General features: G+C 32.9%; 1 protein-coding gene across 1 annotated transcript in view; it reads left to right on the top strand.

Moving 5' to 3' along the window:
• LOC148623207 (E3 ubiquitin-protein ligase MARCHF5-like) overlaps positions 1–22041 on the top strand; it is a 33651-nt gene that overhangs the window by 1857 nt on the left and 9753 nt on the right. The window contains exons 2-4 of the mRNA XM_088573839.1: positions 6018–6223; positions 7973–8103; positions 20654–20831. Of these exons, the coding sequence (XP_088429965.1) occupies positions 6018–6223; positions 7973–8103; positions 20654–20831 (515 nt within the window). The remainder of the gene's footprint in view (positions 1–6017; positions 6224–7972; positions 8104–20653; positions 20832–22041) is intronic.

Here is a 22041-nt window from a genome sequence, read left to right as displayed (position 1 = left end):
AAGTCAATTACAGACAATTTTGGAAATGGTGACTCCACTATGGAGAGTGGAGACACTGTTACTCCATTCAAAATATTTCCACTGTGGAGAGTGGAGAAATTAAAATTTGTTTTGACAGTAGTGTACTTAATATTTTATGCATATGAAAATGACAGACCTAAAAAACCTAAAAAGCTAAAAACCTACAGTGAATCTTGGGTACATGTATGTCATGAATGGAGAGGTTATTTTGATGAATTGACAAAGATAATTCATCAGTGAACTTAATGCTGTCTTTTTTAAAAAAATATAATTTTTTTGGCACCCTTTGGCTCTAATTTCTGAAAATTGGCGACAAAAAATGGCAGCTGGCGATTTTTCTGGTGACAGGATTTTGGAAGCCAGAGCAGCCCCTGGTTATACATCACTTAGTGCTGCAGAATTACTTGAATGTACCAATTAAGTTCATATTTTTTGTGGGGGAAAAAAAGCCTGTTGTATGAAACATCCATCTATTTCGTGCTTTTCTCTCACAATAATCGAAATAATAACTGATTTTTGAAGGCTTAGATTAGAACTTCAAATCAAACTTCATGGAACTTTGCAAGCAAACTACTTTTTGCTCAAAAAGATTCTACTTTTTTGGCCAGCTTGAAATTAGGGCATTTAAGTTGCAAAGATATAGGAACTAAACATATATCTTAGGAAACTAAGTTAAAATTATATTACATTTTTACTCGAGAATATGATTAGTTAGTATGATTAAGTGTTAAATTAAATTAAATTATTAAATCATTAAAATACAGCAACTTCATGTTTTATTAAACCTGGAAAAGAGTAATCTCCTGTTAACCTTGACGGATGATGTCATTGTTATAGCCATGCCTACTAAATGTAAATAAACAAACTGCATTTTTTAAGCTCTTTTGCGATTAGAATTTGATTTACAATGTTCTGGTCAAAGTTTCATTAGTTTAAATTATCTAGCAATAGTTATTTGTTTTGCAGATTGATTCTTCAATAGATTCATTTCCATACATACATGTATTATAAGGAAATGAGATGCTGATGTCTGCTTTCTTTAATTTGTCAAATATAGGTAAAAATTTGCAGAGGTCTCTGGATCGAAAGGTAGCTTGTAAGGTGAGGTCTTATTTTATTCAATCATAATCTGCTACTCATTTTTAGCTCACCAGGCTGTAGGCAATGTGAGTTATTGCCATCGCTTGGCCTCTGTCATCATCGTCTGTCGTCGTTCACGATTCTTCAAAGATCTTCTCCCTCTGAAACTACTGAATCAATGGATTTGGATGAAACTTGGTATGATTGTTCCTTACAGTATCCTGCACAAAATGACAAAAAAATTTTGATCTGATAAAAAACATGGCCGCCATTATTTAAAATAAAACATAAGGGTCAGACTGCTGTTTTTTGCATATATCTCCAAAACTGATAGGTTTAACAAAATTCTGACGTGGGGATAATAGTGTTCACCATGATAAGATCTATCTGTGATGTAATTTTGGGGAAAATCTGTTGAACCATGTTGGAGTTATTGCACTTTTTGGACGTTTTTTGCTGTTTTTTATGTTATTACTTTCAAAAATGTTCTCCTCAGAAACTACCATACAAAATTCAATGAAAGATGGTATTTTTGTTTTTTAGGGTATCCTTAACAAAATGACTGTTTGGATTTTTGATCAGCGAAAACACACGGCAGCATTATATGATCTATTTTTTACCTGATTTTTCCTGCCAAAAACCATGTGTTCTTGATATACAACAACATGGCAATGTAAACAAAAGACGGCCATTTCCTTTTTCTTTTCTAAGTGTTCAGAAAGTATCTGATGGAATAAATATTGTTTGGGAATTTAATACATTCTTTTATAGGGTGAATCAGCTTCTTAAATTAAAAACATCTTGTGATTGTGCAACATTCAACTTTGCATTTATAAATAACCACATGCTTTTGTCCAGGGTTGAATTTCCTGCAACCATAGTCAGTTATGATTGGTTCGGTATAGAATATCTGTGTCTGATTGACACCTTCCTTAAAATTAATTTGGGGCCAGGTGAGGTGACAGACGAAGAATCTTTTCGGCAATTGGTTTCAGACACCTGTGCGGTCATACGGTGATCATCAGACCACAGCGTGTTTACTGTTATTGGTTTCTCGAGCTAATTACCTCACTGCACATGTTTCCTGTTGTAATTAATTTTTAATCCTCATATTCAACTTTATAGCACAGCGCTAGTGTTAATAGCGCAACACTGTAAAATACAGCACTTTAAGGTGCCTGGGGAGAACACTGGTTCTGAAAACACATTGAAGGCATTTCCAACATTTTAGAGTGATTTAGGTACTCTTTTGAACTTACAGCATTCATCAGTATATGCTCTTTTTCAGCATTTTTTTTGTCATACATGGTAACTAAGTCTAAGCATGTTATCTTTACGTGCATAGCTAATAGGGCATGGTTTGCAAGCTCAACGACAGAGTGATTCGGGTTCTTAGAGAGCCTCTTGTTTTTTATTTATTTGTGACAGATTTGCTCTGTATGGACAGCAGTGTTTACTTCCAGACGTCACTTTTTATTTTGTTAGTATATTGGGAACCTTTTGTGAAATTAAGAATACACATGTAATAACCTTAGAGCTCACACAGCTTTGCAGTGCTCATGATAATGCATAAAAATAACTGTGCCTCCCCTGTCGTAGTGGTTAAACTTAAAGCCTATAAGATTTACATTAAACATATGCATACTAGGGGAAAGAGAAATCATGCAGGATTTTAGTTATATAAGTTATGGGATCATTTTGCTAATTAGTTTAAATTCGGTAAATTCGAAGAAAGATAGTTATTTGTTGTTGCATGTACATACATGTAAGACAACACTATAGATATGCTTTTCACTCTACATGAAATTTGCACACTGCTAAATTTAAAATTTCACAATATTTGACTCCTTGATCTTGAACTTTATGCAGTTCAAGATCACGATATTTTGTAATTTTTTTTTTTAATTTTCTTTCTCAGTTACCTAACTACTGCTGAAAAGCTTATACAAAATATTATTAATTATATACACTTTGATTACAAACCTAGTTTTAACTTTGCAAAAGCCAAAAAAGTAGTAAATTTTAGGCAACTAAGTGAAACAAAAATTAGCCTAAGATGGCATTATTATAACCAAGGTTCTTAATGGGGGTAAGATGGCCTATAGTGATGTATATACACCTGGTCACATGGAAGTCGTGGGACAAGATTTTCTACCACATTAAGTCCTCTTTTAACCCCATGATGCTGTAAGATACATGTAACTGGCCTGTGATAACTTGGTACATATACAAGTATCAAATAAATCAAATGAAATGTAAACAAGACACATGCTTACCTGTTTATCTGTCATACAAGAAATGTGCTTACCTGTGTATCAGTTATTGTTGTTTTCACCAAGGTGAAAGTATTTTTAACTCCGGTGAATATCCTGTCGGCAATCTTCGGAAATAATGGCGAAAAATAATTAGATGAGAGCTATTGATGTTCTTTGATTAAAATAGTTTGTTTTCACAATATTCTGTAGGTATTTTTGACATTTATTGCTTCAATTGCATTACTAAAAACTTATTTCATTGAATCAGCAAAATTCAATAGAATTAGAACAAAACAAATTTGGCAGCTAATGCAGCTTTAATATTATATAAATTGTTTAACAGCTAATGTAAAAATTCATTTATATAGCAACATGTGGTTTCATTTTGTCATGGATACATATCTACATATAATTATAATTTTACTATATGCGTGTAATAAATAATTCCTGAAATAATATGAATGATAAATAATATAGTCACCTTTCAGATTTTTCACAACAAAGCTGTATTAACTTTCTCCAACACATATCATTTCAAAGTAAAATTTTGATTTAATTGAAATCAAATAAGAACTAAGTTATATGTACATGTAATTAGCAACTTGTGGTTTTGTAGATATCTTACATTTTATATTCAATCTAAAATGCCCCTTTAAAAAAATATAAATAAAGATAATATTCACTGTAATGAATAAATTTTAACTTTTTTGTGTTACTTTACAACCAAATATCTTTATGTCAGTATTTAAGTACTGGAAAATTTGACTTTGAAGAATAGGTAAATGTATGAAAGCAACAAAAATTTTCATAGAACATCTCAATAATGAACTGCGACCCATTTTAAGATGTTAAGTTTTGTCTTCTTGGTTTAAGTGGAGTGGTACTTATTATTTCTCATTATTTTAGGATGGATTCTTGTTTACCGTACTTAAGTAAATACTTCTGAACATTGTAATTGGTCAAATGTGATTCAAAGTTTTTTTATTTATTCCAAACTCTAACATTTCAAACAAATTCTGATTTTTTTAATCATGATGGATGCAGATAGATATGTGTTTGTACTACTAAAAAACCGACATAAAATACCTAATTATGATTTTGAAAATAATTGATTAAACTGCAAACAAATCCATCAAAATATTTCAAAACCCATAAGTAATCCATACTGGTTCATAACTTATCTCAAAATGTAATATTACAATTCAGTTTTATATCAAAATGCTAAATCTATCAAAGACAAACGAGTTCTACATATATATATACAAATGTATGCTTAATTAAAACATTGCTTAATACAATAATACATCTACAAATTCCCCACAAACTGTATATTTTTGCGAGTTCAATTTTAGGCCCCCCCAAAATGTCTGTTTCCTGCTTACCCTAAACATTTTATGGCCAAATTCACTCCAGTACTGTTAAAGTTTAGATTGTTTCCCCATTAACTGGATGTAAAATATATTTAAAAAATAAAATAATTTCCCTTTCTATCTACCCTTTTTTTCTTGTTGGGAGCAGGAAAGAAGACTTTTTTATTTTGGCCTTACATACTTATAAATTCCAAGCCCTTAATTATTAAAAACTTATTTTTGATACAATTTTTGTATCTAATTCTATTTGTACATTAATGCGTTAATTCTATAATACTGAGGCAAGCCACCTGTGTGCATGAATTAATTGTACAGGTAAAACCAATAGGTGCATTTGCCTGTTCAGTTAATTAGTCATTTCCTGTTTTATATTGGAGATATAGGTGATGGTGGGGGATGGGAGTCTTGTTAATTAGGAACCAATAAGCAATAAATACAGTGTTCTAGGATTTTTCAGAAATTGAGGTTTCCTCAGGAAAAATTCGTATAAAATCAACTTTCTCACAGTCAATGACTGCTTTCCTAACAAAACAAATCCGTACAGCATATGAAGTTTTCAACTTGCCTCGGGAAAGTGTAACTAAGTACCTAACTCTCCCTAACCCAAATTTCACATGCCCTGGGTAACGGGAAACAGGAATCCTATAACACTGAAATATCTGGCATTGTATGGCGTTTCTCAATCAGATTTCAGATATCTCTTAAGGTTTTTGAGATATAAGGGGTCAAAAGGGCCACACCCCAAAAAATCTATTGTTTAATTTATGGTCTGATTTGAAGTGGTTTTTAATTGAATTCCAAATTTTCTGCTATATTGTGTCTTAACCAGTTGTCCATAATGACTTGTAAGTCCCTATGCTTAAGTGTGTCAAAAAATAATATTGTGTCAACCCTTGCCCTAACTGTTCAGGGTTCGACCACTGCGATCGTATCATAAACTCTTTATTCTAGATCAGCGAAGTGGGGGGTAAATAGTGATAGTTTTATATTTAAGTGTCATTAATATATATAGAATGTGTTTACAACTTTGACTCATTGGTTTTGTTGTATTTGTGTTACTTATTTTCTGATCATATTGACACTGTGTATGAAACTAAAGCTTTGTTAAGTCTTCCTCCAAATTATGGGATCCATATGAATAAAGGGTCCATAAGGATTCAAAACTTACATGTGCATCAAGACGTCTCATACAAATACACTATTATTATACTTTCAAGTGATTGATTCCTTTATGTACATGTAGACACTTCTGTTCCTAAATTTCACAGGAGTCTTAATTTTTTCATTACAGGAGGTCATGTTGGGTGTGTTTTGCGACAGATGAAGATGACACAGAAGCCAGCTGGGTACAGCCATGCATGTGTAAAGGTACAACAAAATGGGTTCATCAGTTTTGTCTTCAAAGATGGATAGATGAAAAACAGAAAGGGAACAGCACTGCAAAAGTTGCATGTCCACAATGTAACATGGAATACATTATTATTTTTCCTAAAGTTGGTAAGTAAAAGGCCACACCATTGTTTTCATATGATTGGCAAGTGTAATAGGCAATACAATTGTTTTCTTATGATTGGGAAATGTAACTAAGGCTATACTATTTACACACAATTGTTTCTTATGAGAGTGTAAGAGTCTGCAAACTCTTTGGAGAAAAGAAAAGTAATTTCCTGTTTTAGTTATTAATTGTTATAAGCCTACTTGCTAAGTTGGGGGTATATAGTGATAGGGGTGACCTTCCTTCCTTTCTTCCCTCCATTATGTGGAATGGGCTCCATCTCTTATACTTTGCGCCTTCTACACTGCTGAATGGAATTTAATAAAACTTTCACAGGATCTTTATTAAATATTCCCATTGTGCATCTTTTATATTAGATTTTGATCCAATTCAGTTTGGGTATTTCACATGGGCTTTGGCATTTATGACGATGGGGACATTGTGATCAAATTACTCCTCCTACACAACTGAATGGAATTTAATGAAACTTTCACTGGATCTTTATTACATATTCTTATTCAGTGCAATTAGATTTTTAGCCAAATCAGTTACTGATGGAGGTTAAAAGATGCATGTTAACAAATAGAGGAGTAGGGGTATCAAGTTTCATAGTTTTTCTAGTTCCTTTCGGAGTTTTATATATTCTGATAGGGTAAAAGTGTTCAGCATGATGAGATCTAACTGTGGTCAAATTTTAATTTTAATCCATTTAGCCATGTCGGAGTAAATGCCCTTTTTTGACGTTTTTTTGCTATTTTTAATGTTATTTCTTCCTAAATCTTCTCTGACACTACTTGATCAATTGGAACCAAACTTATTATGAATGTTCCTTGGGGTATCCTGCATAGAAATGAGGTGGGGATTTTTGATCCGTTGAAAATACGGCAGCTGTTACTAAGAGTAGAACATGAGGGTCAAACAGAAGTTTTTCTCGTATATCTCCACAACGGTTAGGTATAGCCAAATTCTGAAGCAAGTATAAGTGTTTAGTATGGTGAGATCTCTCAGTAGTCAAATTTTTCTGTGAATATTAAGCCATGTCTTTTTGGATGATTTCGCTATTTATTAATGTTATTTCTTTCAAAAGTCTTCTCTGACACTACCAGACCAATCAGAACCGAACTTGGTAGGAATATTCCTTAGGATGTTCTGTGTAGATGTGGGTGTTTTTCAACGGATCAAAAATCCTCAAGTGATTGCAATAGATCACATGGCCCCTTAGGCCTCTAGTTCTGTCAAAATTGAGAATTAGCATATTTTTGGGCTTGAGTTTCAGTCCTTGTAAGAATCAGGCAGTGGGTGAAACTTGGTATGAAAAAAACCACCATTTTGATAGTGCAATTGACTGTTTGCACCATTAGTATCAAGGAAATAAGAAGATGTTCCATATTATGCTGGATCACTGAGTTACAATTTCATTGAAATGCACTGAAAATGAACATTTCAAGGGCAGATAACTCTGTCAAAAACCTTATTTGCAGTGATGCAGAGATCAAGTAATGGTCTTTTCAAATAGAAAAAAAGTATCCTTGAGTGATGTTACATTGCCAGATCAGTGGGTTTTTGACATGCATGTTTCTGATTTTTCCCATTTTGCCTGATTCTTACAAACACTTACACTAAAACTACAAAATAATTCCATTTTGAGAGAACCTGTAAACAGGTCAGTTAGAAATTCTAATGTAATCATATGAGATCTAAGTATGGAGCCTCTGGTGATGTTTATCTTTATTATTATTTTTTGTTTGAAGGACCTATTGTATACATTCTTGAGAAATGTGATAAGATAATTAATATGGTTTGCCCAGTAGTGGCTGGTAGTGCCATTGTTGGTTCTTTGTGGTGGACAGCAGTCACTTATGGAGCTATAACAGTAATGCAGGTCAGTCATAACTTATAAAGTTAAAAAGGTTTAGTGGATCATGTATGTAGAAAACTGAAAATATATCAATTTTGTGATAAGTGTAAATTTCCTAAAATACTATTTAAGTGGAAGAACACAAAAAGTAAACATTACAATGCCTCATCAGAGAAAAGACAAATTAAATATGGTGTTAATTGGGACAGGACAAAGATTGTCATCACAAACTTGTCATCCAGATCTGAAAATTCTATCAGAAATTATAAAAAAAGTCATCATGTGAAACGCTACTTGGTGTGAAAATTGACAATTGTCTGACATGGAGGGAACAAATAGACACAATTTGTAAAAAAAAAATGTCTTCTAGAATTTATTTACTGTCAAAAATTACTTTCTTAGTATAAAAACAAGGACAACTTTCTATAATGGTTACATAGTACCTCTGATAGATTACTGTTGTATTGTATGGAGTGGATGTAGTAATGTGAATTTGGATAGAATATTTGTAAATGTACTACAGAAGAGAGCAGCTAGATTGATAGTAGGTACTGATCATATGTCACCCTATGCCCCATTATTCAGACAAATTGGTATTATGAATTTTGACCATAGATTTAAATATCATAAATATTTGCTTATGCATAATATAGTTAGAGGTCTAGCTCCAAAATATCTTTCAGATAAGTTCAACTATGCTTCTACGAATCACACTTAATGAGAAGTAAAAAAGAACAAGAAATTTGTAATCTTAAAACCGAAAATTTAACTTTACAGAAAATCTTTTGAATATTCTGGTTCAATTTTGTGGAATGAAATACCCAGTACATTATGTAATATTTCAAAGACAAATTGAAACATAAAATGAAGCAGTATTGGAGTGACAAGTGATTTGTGTATTAACCAATACAGCTGTGTCTATGTATTTTATAATTTGTATTAGTTACAATGTACGTTTGTTTTGTTTTGTTTGTATGTTTTTTCTTGTACTATTTTGTCATGTTTGTAAACAGACTTGTGTGTATATAATTTATGTCTTCATTTGTGTTGCATGAGGGCCTCAGGGAAGATTAATTCTTGTAAACTAACTGTGTTACCCTCACAAAATAAAGTATATTATTATTATTATTATTATTCATCTGTGCTAGAAACAATTTTATTCTGTCCCCTAAGCTTGCGATGAAATTTTCCATTTATAAAGTACACGAGGTTTCTTATAAGAGATAAAGCTTTTGAAAAATTTTCATCTCAAAATATTGAGTTTCTTGTTTATAAAGGATTGAGGAATAACAGTCAGTTAATAAAATATGAGGTCAAGGAAACAAAATGGATGCAGATAACACATATAAAATGAGACAGCTGATTGACAGTGTTAGTAATGTAGAACAGACTGAAATATGAAGAAAATTGATGTCTTGAAATTGATGTACTCATCAGTAAAATGAATGCTTTTTATATAACCACAAAAAAAATTAAGGAAAATTTCCTTCATTCTTCATAACTAAATTTTTGAAAAAGGAGAGTCTCAAAAGGGTGAAAATGCAAGGCACCTGATTCTGACCAGGTGACTATTTCTACCACATCAGAATGACAAAAAGTCATAGGAATGCTGCAGTTGGGCACTTAAGGTGGACCCTCGAAAAAAAGTCCCATACAGTGTTTAAACCTTTGTGTCAAGGATGACACTTTATATATACATTTAAGGTTTGCCATGATTTATCATCTGTATTGTAACATCACGTCTTTTTGACAATAAATTTGAGATTATAGATTTATACAACTAGATGTCATTATCCTTTATCAATGCTGTAAAACACGAACAACCTTAATATTGTGATTGACAAGGATTATTTAGAAGTGGAAAGCGCCATAGTCAGAATAGTGAAGTTCGATTAGATTCAGAGGTTTGGAACATGCAAAGGTAACTTACAGAAGAAAATGGAACATGTAAGAGGAGGAAATAATAAAAAATTATGAAGGTGATAATTTGGAGACAGAGATACATGAAGGTGATGCCGATGAGTATTTATTTAACTGAGAAACTGAAATTGGCACAATTATCACACCTTATCATTCCGCACTCAATGGAAATTCAGCTAGCTTCTTTTCTCATGACACCCCACAAAAGGCTTCCAGAGATGACACATGTTGCTGCATCAGTAAGTAATGACATTAGCCAGAATCACAAGACTAATCATTATCATTCAAACTACACTTGATCATCATTTAGTAGTCAGTACTATATAAATAACATGTAGCTAAGAGGGTGATAGAGCAGTTTGATACCCCATGGAAATAGTTGTCACCCCGAGCCGTAGCCAAGGATGACATATTTTCAAGGGGTAACAAACTCTCTATCACTCTCTAAGCTATATGTTATTTATTCTATCATACTGAATGTTCCATTTTCATTCTTTTTCAAAGTAAGCCCTAACAATCAGTTATTATGTCTGTCTTTTGTCTTTATTTTCTTCATTAAAATTGTTTTATATTCTTTCATTCGTTTGAAGCTGTAAACGTTTGCTCACAAACTGAAATGTCAGTAAGATGTTTATTTTTTTGTTTTTTTGCTTTGTTTTCTTGTATATAGTTGTTTAACCCAACTGTAGGTCTTTATGAGGCAGATTTAACAACAACAAAAATAAAAAAAGTCCATAATCAATGCAGTGTATGGGTTCCAAAATTGAACAACAATGACATAAATTCTCATTTGAACACTATCTTTTCCAGTTACAGTCTGTCACTTTTTAATTTGACAAAACAATAAGAAATGTTTGGATACAAATTCATAATAGATTTGGCAACATAACCAAAAAAAAAAATAATAATATATACGCTTGCTGAATTTCATTTATTAATCAACATTCTCTCAGTTATTGATATGTATGTTGCGCATATTGATTCCTTCAAACACGAAACTGACTAAGATTGAACTGGTACCTATTTTTATACCAAAACCAGTTTAACTTTTCAGGATATGGTAATAGACAAAAAATTATCACCCTATAAGACATGTGATAGAGTACAATATTGAACCACTCAAAATTCAGTAAATTGACATGAATTATGATAAATAAACTACTAAAGTTACACTTTCCAATTTTTGGCGGCAATATTCTACAGTGGCAGTCATTCAGGGACTCATTTGGGAATGCATTACACTTAAATCCAACATTTAGATGTTCAGCTATCTGAATTCCTTATTACATGATGATGCATTCTAAACAGTGAGCAGATTTGCACTCACTAATTCAAACTTTGATAAAGCAGTATCATTGTTACGACAACAATATGGACAGGTTCATAAGATAAAGCAGACATTTATGCAATCATTGCTAGATATTCTGTCATCCAGAAACACACTCTCATGTTTATGGAATTACTGAAACAAAATTGAAACCTGTGTCAATGGATTAGAATCCGTTGGTTTGACAAAATATTACTAGAGTTCATTATTAGTCCCAATTATACTTAAAAAGCTATGTGAGAACAAAGCTTAACATATGGACAAGCAGGTAGCTCCAAAAGATATTGTAAATGTTCAGACAATCCAAGGTAACAAAACTGACCATGCTAGTTCAACAATGACAGACACTCATACAGTTCTGTTTGCACAGGCCTTGACAGACATATTATTGAAAAATGCTGTAGCCCAAGTAAGCTCAGGGATCTTTTATAACAGAAAACTAGCAGAGGAGCTAAACTTGGAGATCAATGGACACGAAATCGTAAACCTCTCTGGATTTGGTGACAAAACTGAAAACACTAGAGTGACTTTAACTGTCACTATTTATCTTCTCACTGATGACAAAAAAAAATTTCCATGAACCTGTTAATTGTACCAGAGATTGCAATGCCACTTACGACCCATGTTCACAAAGCCGCACATCTGAAACACCTTGTTGGTTTGCAACTAGCCCATGCCATATCTCATGATCATACATTTGATGTGTTACAGTAATAGAGACTATTATTGGTCAAGATCCAGTCATACAAGGAGCTGGTCCAACAGCTGTAGAATTTAAAATGGGTTCCTGTCTGGTCACAACAACAAACATCAATACAAATGCTTCATATCTGAACATTTTAGTTAATCACAAAGCCAAGGAAATCAACCTTTAGAAATTTTTGGAGTAGAGAATGCTGGAGTTGAGAAAATTGGAACTTAAAATGAACTGTTGCAAGAACAGTATGAAGATACATGTATTAGTAACCCAGACAACAAGTACGTTGATGAGATTCCTTGGAAGGAAAATCCCCCAACATTGTTGGATAACAGGATAACCTCACAAGACAGAACTGAGAACATCATCAAATGTCTTAGTTGGAAACCACAATACTGCATAAGTATGGAAGCAGAGACTGGCATGTTCACTTTTGCAAGACAAGAGTCACTACCAGTTGATGAACATCATGTCACAAAATTTGAAATTCTTAGCTAGTCATCAAAAGTGTTGGATTCCCTAGATATACTAAGCTCAATTACAGTCTGATGCAAAAAGTATATGCAGAAAAATTAGGAGATGAAAGCAGATTGGGATGAACCACTCAAATCAGAATCAATATTATAATATTATCCGAGTCATCAACAAATGTGCTTAACTTCAAATGCCAAGATCTTTCTAGATATAGTACCAAGGGACAAGATGAATCACTTTTTCACAGATGCCTGCCTTAAAATATGTGGAGCATGTGCTTACATGTTGAAAGAAAAACACAGCAAAAAAACAAAAACCATAGCTAAAAACAAACCAGTAAAAGAGTAATCAAGATTCTAGCGGTAATTAAAAGAATGCAACCAAGGGATAATGACTAGATACGAAAAACAGGCAAAGAGCATGAAATAATCAAAATGTAACAAAAGTGAATGAGATGAATCCAACGAAAATCAGTTATGGATGCATGGACCAGAAAGGTTAAGTGATTAATCAAAATGGCCAATATGGACAGTAGAGAAACAACAAGTACTAACAACTTGTGCTTCAGATGACAACCAATTACCGTCCACATCAGGTACAAGAACAGTGGTAGCACCAGATATTTATCAAACTCTGAATGTTAACACATTTTCTAAATACCAGAAGCTTCCTCAAGTTCTAACCTACATTCAAAGATTTGTCAATAACTTTAAACAGGTGGAGAGACAAGTTAGTGTTTTGATCTTGACAGAAATTCAGATGTTGTCAAACATACGCATGCAAGGGTTACAAAGAAAAATATTACTCAGAGGTACTGGGGATAATTGAAAATTTGCAAATGAAATGAAAAACTAAAATCACTCTCGCAAGACAACTTCAGCTTTACCTGAACAAAAATGGTTTTACGGTGTGGAGGTGGAACAATTAGAATGCACAAACAATTGATGGTGCAAAATTTTCCTTGTTAGTGCCACTGAAGGACAAAATCACCAAGTTAATCATTACAGATGCCCACATATGAAATCGTCATTGCCAATTGGTATCTACTGTTATGACATTGTGCCAGTCATACTGGATACCAATGATAAGAATAGCTGGAAAAACAGTATTAAGTGGATGTATCACTTGCTGTTAATTGAGTGGAAAACTCTATGTTACCCCTGACCCACCACCACTACTATTAGACTGCCTACAAGAAGAACACCCATTTATTATTTTTTTATTAGATATTGCTGGGCCACTAGAAGTCAAATAATGACAGATCACCAAAGTTTATATTTGTTTATTTACATGCTTTAGTACAAGAGCAATCCACTTTGAAATTATGCAAAATTGATCACATGAAGCTTTCATTTTGCTGCTTCACCTGTTGTAAATCACTTCCTAGAATAATGTATTCTGATAAAGCCACAACCTTTGTTGACAGAGCAAAAATCTGACAAAATCAAAAGAAATTGTGCAACAGTTAAATTCATTCAGAACTATGTGGCAATTTTTTTTAAAGAAAGCACCTTGGTTTGTTGGATGGTGGGAGAGACTCATTGGAATTACGAACAACTGCATAAAAAAGTATAACTTCAAGCCTTAGTGACTTAGGACAAATTTTTAACAGTTAATACGGAAGCAGAAAGCATTTTAAATGATTGGCCATTGACTTATGTTTCCTCTGATCACTTGATCACTTGGACACTAGGCCTCTCACACCTTCTAATCAACTTTGTGGAAGATTTGAACGTTACCATATAATGGTAATCATGACAACCTCCCTAAACCCATGACATGAATCAGGTGATAAATAGGCCAGTAAAATCATGGAAAGGATGGACTTGTTAGATCAAAAACAAAAAAATGGCATGACATCATGTCCAATCTGTAAACTAAACTTACTTGAAGTAAATGGCAATGATAACAGCACTGATGTAACCCCAGGCAGCAGGATTAGAAAATTTTAGATTTTGGTCCAAATCAGTTTGGATGTTTTATGTCATTAATGGATATGGTGAAATTGGTTGTACCAATTTTTGGGTTTTTGAGTTCAGGATTAAAATACCTTATGTCACCAGTCTATCAATGGAACTTTTCCTACTATTTCTGAACGCAACACAAAAATACAGTCAAAATGTAATTCCTTTAATATCATTCAACACCTCTTTTACAACAAGTAAATATGTTTCTTGCAATTTATCTGCTCAGTAATATTCTATTATTTATGCAAATAAAATTAAGATCTAGTCTTCATTTCAACTCACGATTTGAGGCACTCCTTTGAAAGATATTTAGTAATAAATTTACATTTAGGGAATTCATTTCTTGCATTATCTAGAGAATAAAATGTCTTTAATATTTTCATTTTAACACACTTGTAAGTCATATTATCCATCCTATCATTAATATTTTACCATTTATAAACAGGAAGTGAAGAGCAGTGATTTTAACCAAGTAAATTTGGGGGAAAATTCAAATTGATTAACGTGTCCAGAATTTGTAAATCTTGTGTTAAGGAAATTATTTTCTTAAGCTGATATTGGTTTTATTTAAGTATTATTATAATGTAAGATAAATACTCTGTTAATAAAGCTTTTGAATGTAACTTTAACTTTTGGATAGATTTAAAATTAGGGAACAAGGTAAATGGAACAAAAATTTGTAAATGTGTGTGAAGTTGATCAGTAGTATAGATTGACTTACAGTTTATTCATATTAAAGAAGGATAGTTCTTAATAGTATTTTAAATGTAATGTATGGTCACAATTTTATTTAACATCATATAATCTTTGAAATTTTTTTCATGCTTCTATAAGTTTACAGTTGTTGGTTTGGCATTACTTTCACAAAGGATAAATATTTTTTATTGTTAAGATTTAATAAATTTAGATTTTCATTTTATTTTATATTTTAAATAGTTACTTTTATTAAGCTTTTTGTCTTGTGTTATATTTAGTTAAAATCTCACCAAAGCTTATGTTGTCTGTAATTTTTGTATAGAATTTTTATAAAGTTTTCGTATTCAAATACTATCGAAAATTTTAGTTATCCAATTAGTTTTATCACCAAGCTTGTGCAAAATGACATTTTCCAGCTGATATTTTGCTGACCTAGATTTTGAATACTAGTAGTTCTTATTTTAAAAAAGTAGGTAGACTTTCTATAAAATTATTTGGTTTCAAATTAAGTAATTTATAAGAGGGGTTCAACTCAGCCTTTATTGCTGTTGACCATAAGCTAATGTTCAATATCAACTAACTGCTCAGGAGTCATTGCTAATGTTCAGTATCAACTGTTCGGGGGTCATTGCCCTTTGGAATGTGATCTGTGTCCACCAGATCAACTTGCCAAAAGGTCTGTGTGAGCTATTGCCCTTAAAATACATAAAATGACAATTCTGAAGTTCCTAGCTTATGTCTTGAAACCATAGTAGATAAAAAGAAATATTCGTTTGATGAAATAATCCTTTTGCATTGCCTGCAAACCTGCAAAGTGTCTATGTTCTTCCACAACCTCTTACATGAGTTATTGCCCTTTATGAAAATACAACTAGGATAAGAATCAGGATTTTTTTGTGAATCAGTATCTGAAAAAAGTCCCAAATAATAGCAAAGCTTGTCAATGAAAATTAGATAATGTTGTTTACACAGTGACAAGTGTTATAGACCCAAAAAAATTTGAATTTTAAATTTTTAATAACAAATAACATATCAGCTGACTAGTCTACTGATATTTGGTTTTCTTGGTAGATTATCAATGCATTTAAATGATTGGTTGTTTTTATTGATGCTTGTATTAGTTATTGGTACCAGATGGTCTGTGTGTCAGCAGCTGTTAGTCCTCTGTTTGCATTACATAAGGTATTAGAATGAGAATCAATAATGATTACTATTATTTTGCATAATATACTGATTATGGGGCCCCTTTCCTGACATCAATCAATGTGATTGTTCTTTCAAATGATTTCAGGTGTGACTGAAGTCAATAGAAGCATAGTTTATGTTCCTAACTGAAAATCAATGGTTTGTCCAGAATTATTAAACAAAGAATTGGAAATCATTGTTGTTGCATGTATTGTACACTCTTTGAATTCTTGTATGAAGCAATTAACTGTAATTCACCAAAATAGCTTAGGACATATATTTAGTTAAATGAAGTAGTGTCTCTTAAATCTGTAAAACCCTCAGAACTTAAGCTACTGTAAACTATAGTGATAATTGAAATCGTAGATATGTACGGAATAATAGCAGTTTTGAAGTTGAGACCAAAAGTAGCACAGCAAGATCAGCGGGTAGAGATTAAATTTTTACATAAGTCCTTATTGAAGATCTGACATTCCTTGCATAGGAGAAAGATTGTGAATTTTCTTTTCACAAGTTGAAGAATGAAATCTTAATGTCTCAATAGAGATTAGGGTAAATCCAATTTCTTCTGGATACATGGCTGTGTTTTATAGGCAATCTTCCTATATCAGTGACATTACCCACAAGTGCTATTGTGATGTTACATTGTCCATGGCATTGTTTTTTTTTTGAGATTGTCTATAATGTATTCTCTATGACTTGGTTTTATCCACTTCTTGGAGAGCTTGGTTTTTTTTTTTTTTTTGCAATATCACATCATAGGGCAATGTGATATGAACTAGCAGTAGTGAAATATGAAAAAAATGTAATTGTGATAAGTTGTTGTGTGATTGTGATGCAAAGTTGATAAAATTTGATTTGTAGAAAGTGTCATTGTGATTTTTCTCACAATGTTCTCCAGCAGAACAGTTGTTGACATCTTACATGTAGATGGATGATGGCTAAAATTTCAACCATTGCAAATGCTGAGAGTCAAGCAGCAGTGAAGTAGCCAAATATTCCAGAGGAATCGGTAAAAAAAATGGTTTTATAACTTGTGAAATTAAAGAACTAAATGATTCAATGTTTTGCTATGTTCAACTTTCACTCATTATATCTCCCCCCTTAGGTGGGGAGACGTATTGTATTTGGCTCGTCCCTGTGTCTGTCACAAAGTTTGTCACAAAGTTTGTCAGCGTAACTTCTCTCAAACTGAATTTTACAAATCTTCGTATGTATCAAGAACATCATATGTTGTTGTGCATATTACCAGGAAATTTTGATCCCACAATTTTTGTAGGAGTTATGCCCCTGTAAACATAGAAATTTGCCAAAAATCTTCATCAATTACCTTGTCAGTGCAACCCCTCTGAAATTGTTCACCTAAATTTTATGAAACTTGGTATGTAACAAGAACATAATATGTAACATATTACCAGGAAATTTTTATCCCCTAATTTTTGTAGGAGTTATGCCCCTTTTATGAAACCTTTTATTATAATATGTAACAGGATTTTGATTATTTGATTTTTAGCTCATCTTGCTTAAAGGCCATGTGAGCTATTGTCATCAATTTTGGTCCAGTGTCTGTCATTGTCATCTGTCAGTTTTAGCTTTTTATAAACCTTTTCTCGTCTGAAACTGCTTGACAATTTGGAATGAAACTGCTTCTTAGGGCATCCTGCACAAAGTGATCATTTAACATTTTAAATTTTTGAAACATTCATACGATTTAATCATGTCCATTTGTCCCACTAACACAATTTTGACCCAAACCCCATTTTACCTAAAACAAAACCTACGAAATCAAACCCCTAAATTTATGTTTCAATCTCATTTGTTTGATAACAAGAGTCATAAATCTGACAAAAAAGTGTTAATTGCTGTCTAAACAGGTAAGGGTATATTTTATGACAAGTAAATAATCTCCGAGGAACAATCAGCTTATCAGGATTCGACAATTTGAAAATGAATCCTGATTGGATCAACCACTATTTTATGAACATCCAATCATTTTCTAAAGATTAATTTCTACTCCACAAGTAATTTGACAATACTGTCATTTTAACAGGTCTAAAATTTGTAGAACCATGTATGTAAACAAATTTTAAAATTATCATTGTTTATTATACAAAATGAGTTACTCCCCTGCAGTCTTCACATTTCCTGCAATTTCAACACAATTGGAACACCTCAGCCTTTCTAGTTACACAAAAGAAAAACCTCGGCACTAGGCGGATGGATCTGTCTGTGATTTTGACGATCAGATTCTAAAATTATAGTTAAACTGGTTGAATTTTTTACCATTACCAATTCTTAGCTCCTCGCTTTGTGCCAAAATTCTTGGAGGAGTTGTTTTTTTTATTTCCAGTGCTATCCAACTAAAATTTTTAGCACCACCTAGTGGATAGAACGAATTCTAGTCATAATGGCACTTGTTTAAAATTGCACTTGGTCGAAATGGCACCTGTGAAGTTAAATTGGCACTTGGTCAAAATGGCACCTGTATATAGTTAAAATGGCACCCATCATAAATGTATGTTTAGTCATTTAATCATATAAAAATAAATCCTCTGATGTATTTAGTATTCTTCCTCATATTTTTTGGAGGTTATTTATTTTGGATAGATATAAAATTAAAGTCTTTTTGCAAGACATTTAATACATTAATTGTGATAAAAAATGTTTTATAATTTCACCTGAATAAATTTCATTTTGTCCTATCATTTACAATATTTTGTTCATATATTTTAATATTTTCATTGAATTATTGATGTATAAATCGGAAAATATATAATGCTATAAAAATACTTTGTGAAATTAAATGAAATACAAAAAAAAAAAAAAAATAAGGTGTAAAATTTATCACAAATAAAAACTAGATTAAAATACAGAAGTAAATATCACGTTTATTACTTTGTAAATAATCTGGGGGGATATGGAATATGGGGACTCAAATTTTATCCAGTGGTTCGAAAACACTTAGAAGGCATTTCTATCATTTTACAGTGAATTAGGTACTCAGTTGAACTTACAGCATTCATCAGTATATGCTCTTTTCATCAATTTTTGGATCAAACATGGTAAAAAATGCATGATACCTTTACTTACTTACTTAGTTTATAGGACATTGTTTACCAGGTGAGCAATTCAGCCTCTTCAAGAGCCTCTTGTTTTTATCTGATTCCCTGCCTACATTTTACAATCAGATTTCAGATATCTCTTAATGTTTTCTAGTCATAAGGGGTTAAAGGGATCACACCCTAAAATACCCTGGAGATTAGTTCCAGGGTATGAGTAGAATATACTAGTACGTAAGCTACACCCAAACTCTTGGCAGTGAACAGGGTGTACAAATCATGTCTGTATCAGGTAGTGGGCAGTGTACAGGGTGAACAAATCATGTCTGTATCAGGTGGTGGGCAGTGAACCGGGTGTACAAATCATGTCTGTATCAGGTAGTGGGCAGTGAACAGGGTGAACAAATTATGTCTGTATCAGGTGGTGGGCAGTGAACACGGTGTACAAGTCATGTCTGTATCTGGTGTTGGGCAGTGAACAGGGTGAACAAATCATGTCTGTATCAGGTGGTGGGCAGTGAACACGGTGTACAAGTCATGTCTGTATCTGGTGTTCGGCAGTGAACAGGGTGAACAAATCATGTCTGTATCAGGTGCTGGGCAGTGAACAGGGTGTACAAATCATGTCTATCAGGTAGTGGGCAGTGAACAGGGTGAACAAATCATGTCTGTATCAGGTAGTGGGCAGTGAACAGGGTGAACAAATCATGTCTGTATCAGGTGCTTGGCAGTGAACAGGGTGTACAAATCATGTCTGTATCAGGTGCTGGGCAGTGAACAGGGTGAACAAATCATGTCTGTATCAGGTAGTGGGCAGTGTACAGGGTGAACAAATTATGTCTGTATCAGGTGGTGGGCAGTGAACACGGTGTACAAATTATGTCTGTATCTGGTGTTTGGCAGTGAACAGGGTGAATAAATCATGTCTGTATTAGGTGCTGGGTAGTGAACTGGGTGTACAAATCATGTCTGTATCAGGTGCTAGGCAATGAACAGGATGTAGATATCAATGTCAGTATAAGGAGCGAGGCTGAATGAACAAGGTGTACATGTAGATATGTCTTTATTTTGGGTCCTAGGCAGTGAACATGGTGTACATATGTCATTATTTCAGGTGCCAGGCAGTGAACAAGGTATTTATATCATGTCTTTATTTTAGGTGCTAGGCAGTGAACAAGGTGTACATATCATGTTTTCAATTTGCATTCTTGGCAGTGAACAGAATGTACATATCATGTCATTATTTCAGGTGCTTGGCAGTGAACAAGGTGTACATATCATGCAAGTAGCTGATCCACTATTCCTTTTAATTTCCTTGCCAACAATACCTATAATGCTGATACTGTGCAACATGGTAAGATGGGAAGATTATGTTTTACGTTTATGGCGGAAACATTCTTTGAAGATTCCATTCAGCACCAGTGATGGTAAGTAAATTTTTATCCTCCTGCTTCAAAGCAGGTGGTATACTGTTTTAGGTCTGTCCATCATTCCGTCTGTAACCAGAACTTTCATAACATTTTTCTCAGGAACACTTTTCATAGCCACTTGATATTTGGTATGCAGCCTCAGATAGTGGTCATATACTGTGTTTACCAATTTCAATTGTGTCAGACAACTACTTCCTGTTTACTGACTTTGGAAGGAATACATTTTGGGGAGAAAGGGGGTATACTCAGTGGGTAGTAGCTCACAGATCCCTTGTTAAACCTGAATTGAGCCAATAAACAAGATTTTCATTCTGTTCATCTGTCCATTTGTCAAGACATAAGTTCAGGTCTGTTTTTTAAGCTTTCTGGTTTTAGGGATGGGTCTAGTGTAGTTACACACTATGATATACACCATTGTTTAGTACAGACTGAATGATTTGTGTTTGGCAAGAATGATATGTATATGGTGGGACTGATGTATTGACCAATTTTCTTCTTATTTTTATTTAGATAGCAGTAAAAACTAAAAAAAATAAGCTGATAATTCACATTGTGAAATAAATATGTGATTTCACTCTCGGCCTGTCTCCGACCAAAATTTCACCACACGTTTATCAATCTGCCAATCACAAAATCTATACAGTAAATAGGATAATTAATCTAGGCATTCTTCAGCAGTGATGATCAGTATAATTTCCATAGTATAGTTTCACAGGGTATTTATCATGTCATGTAGATTTTGAGTTGGAATATATCATAGTGGCACTGGGCTATTTGCAAATTTATAGAATTGTTTATTTATATAAGCTTATATAATTGAATGTATAAAGTATACTATTTTGGTTAAAAACTGTTTCCAATTAATTATCCTATTATTTTCTGTGTCACTGACAAAATTTTAGTAGCTGCTTGTCCGTCAGTCTGTCATGCTTAGGGAGTAACTACTTTGTATTTTATATATATCAAAATGTATTGAACCAATATATTCAGACTCTGTCATTAAATACAAAGGAGGGAAAAAAGGATGTAGTGAAATACCATAAACTTTGTACGGTCATTAAATAAAAAGGAGAAAAAATGGACGTAGTGAAATACCATAAACTTTGTACGGTCATTAAATACAAAGGAGAAAAAAAGGATGTAGTGAAATACCATGAACTTTGTACGGTCATTAAATACAAAGGAGAAAAAAGGGATGTGCTGAAAT

Source organism: Perna viridis, chromosome 3 (assembly GCF_037379345.1).
Source record: "Perna viridis isolate PV_CMFRI_1.1 ecotype Kerala chromosome 3, ASM3737934v1, whole genome shotgun sequence".
In the NCBI taxonomy this organism is placed as follows: Eukaryota; Metazoa; Mollusca; class Bivalvia; order Mytilida; family Mytilidae; genus Perna; species Perna viridis.
Note: the sequence above shows the minus strand (reverse complement) of the source record. Positions and strands in the feature narration are given on the sequence as shown.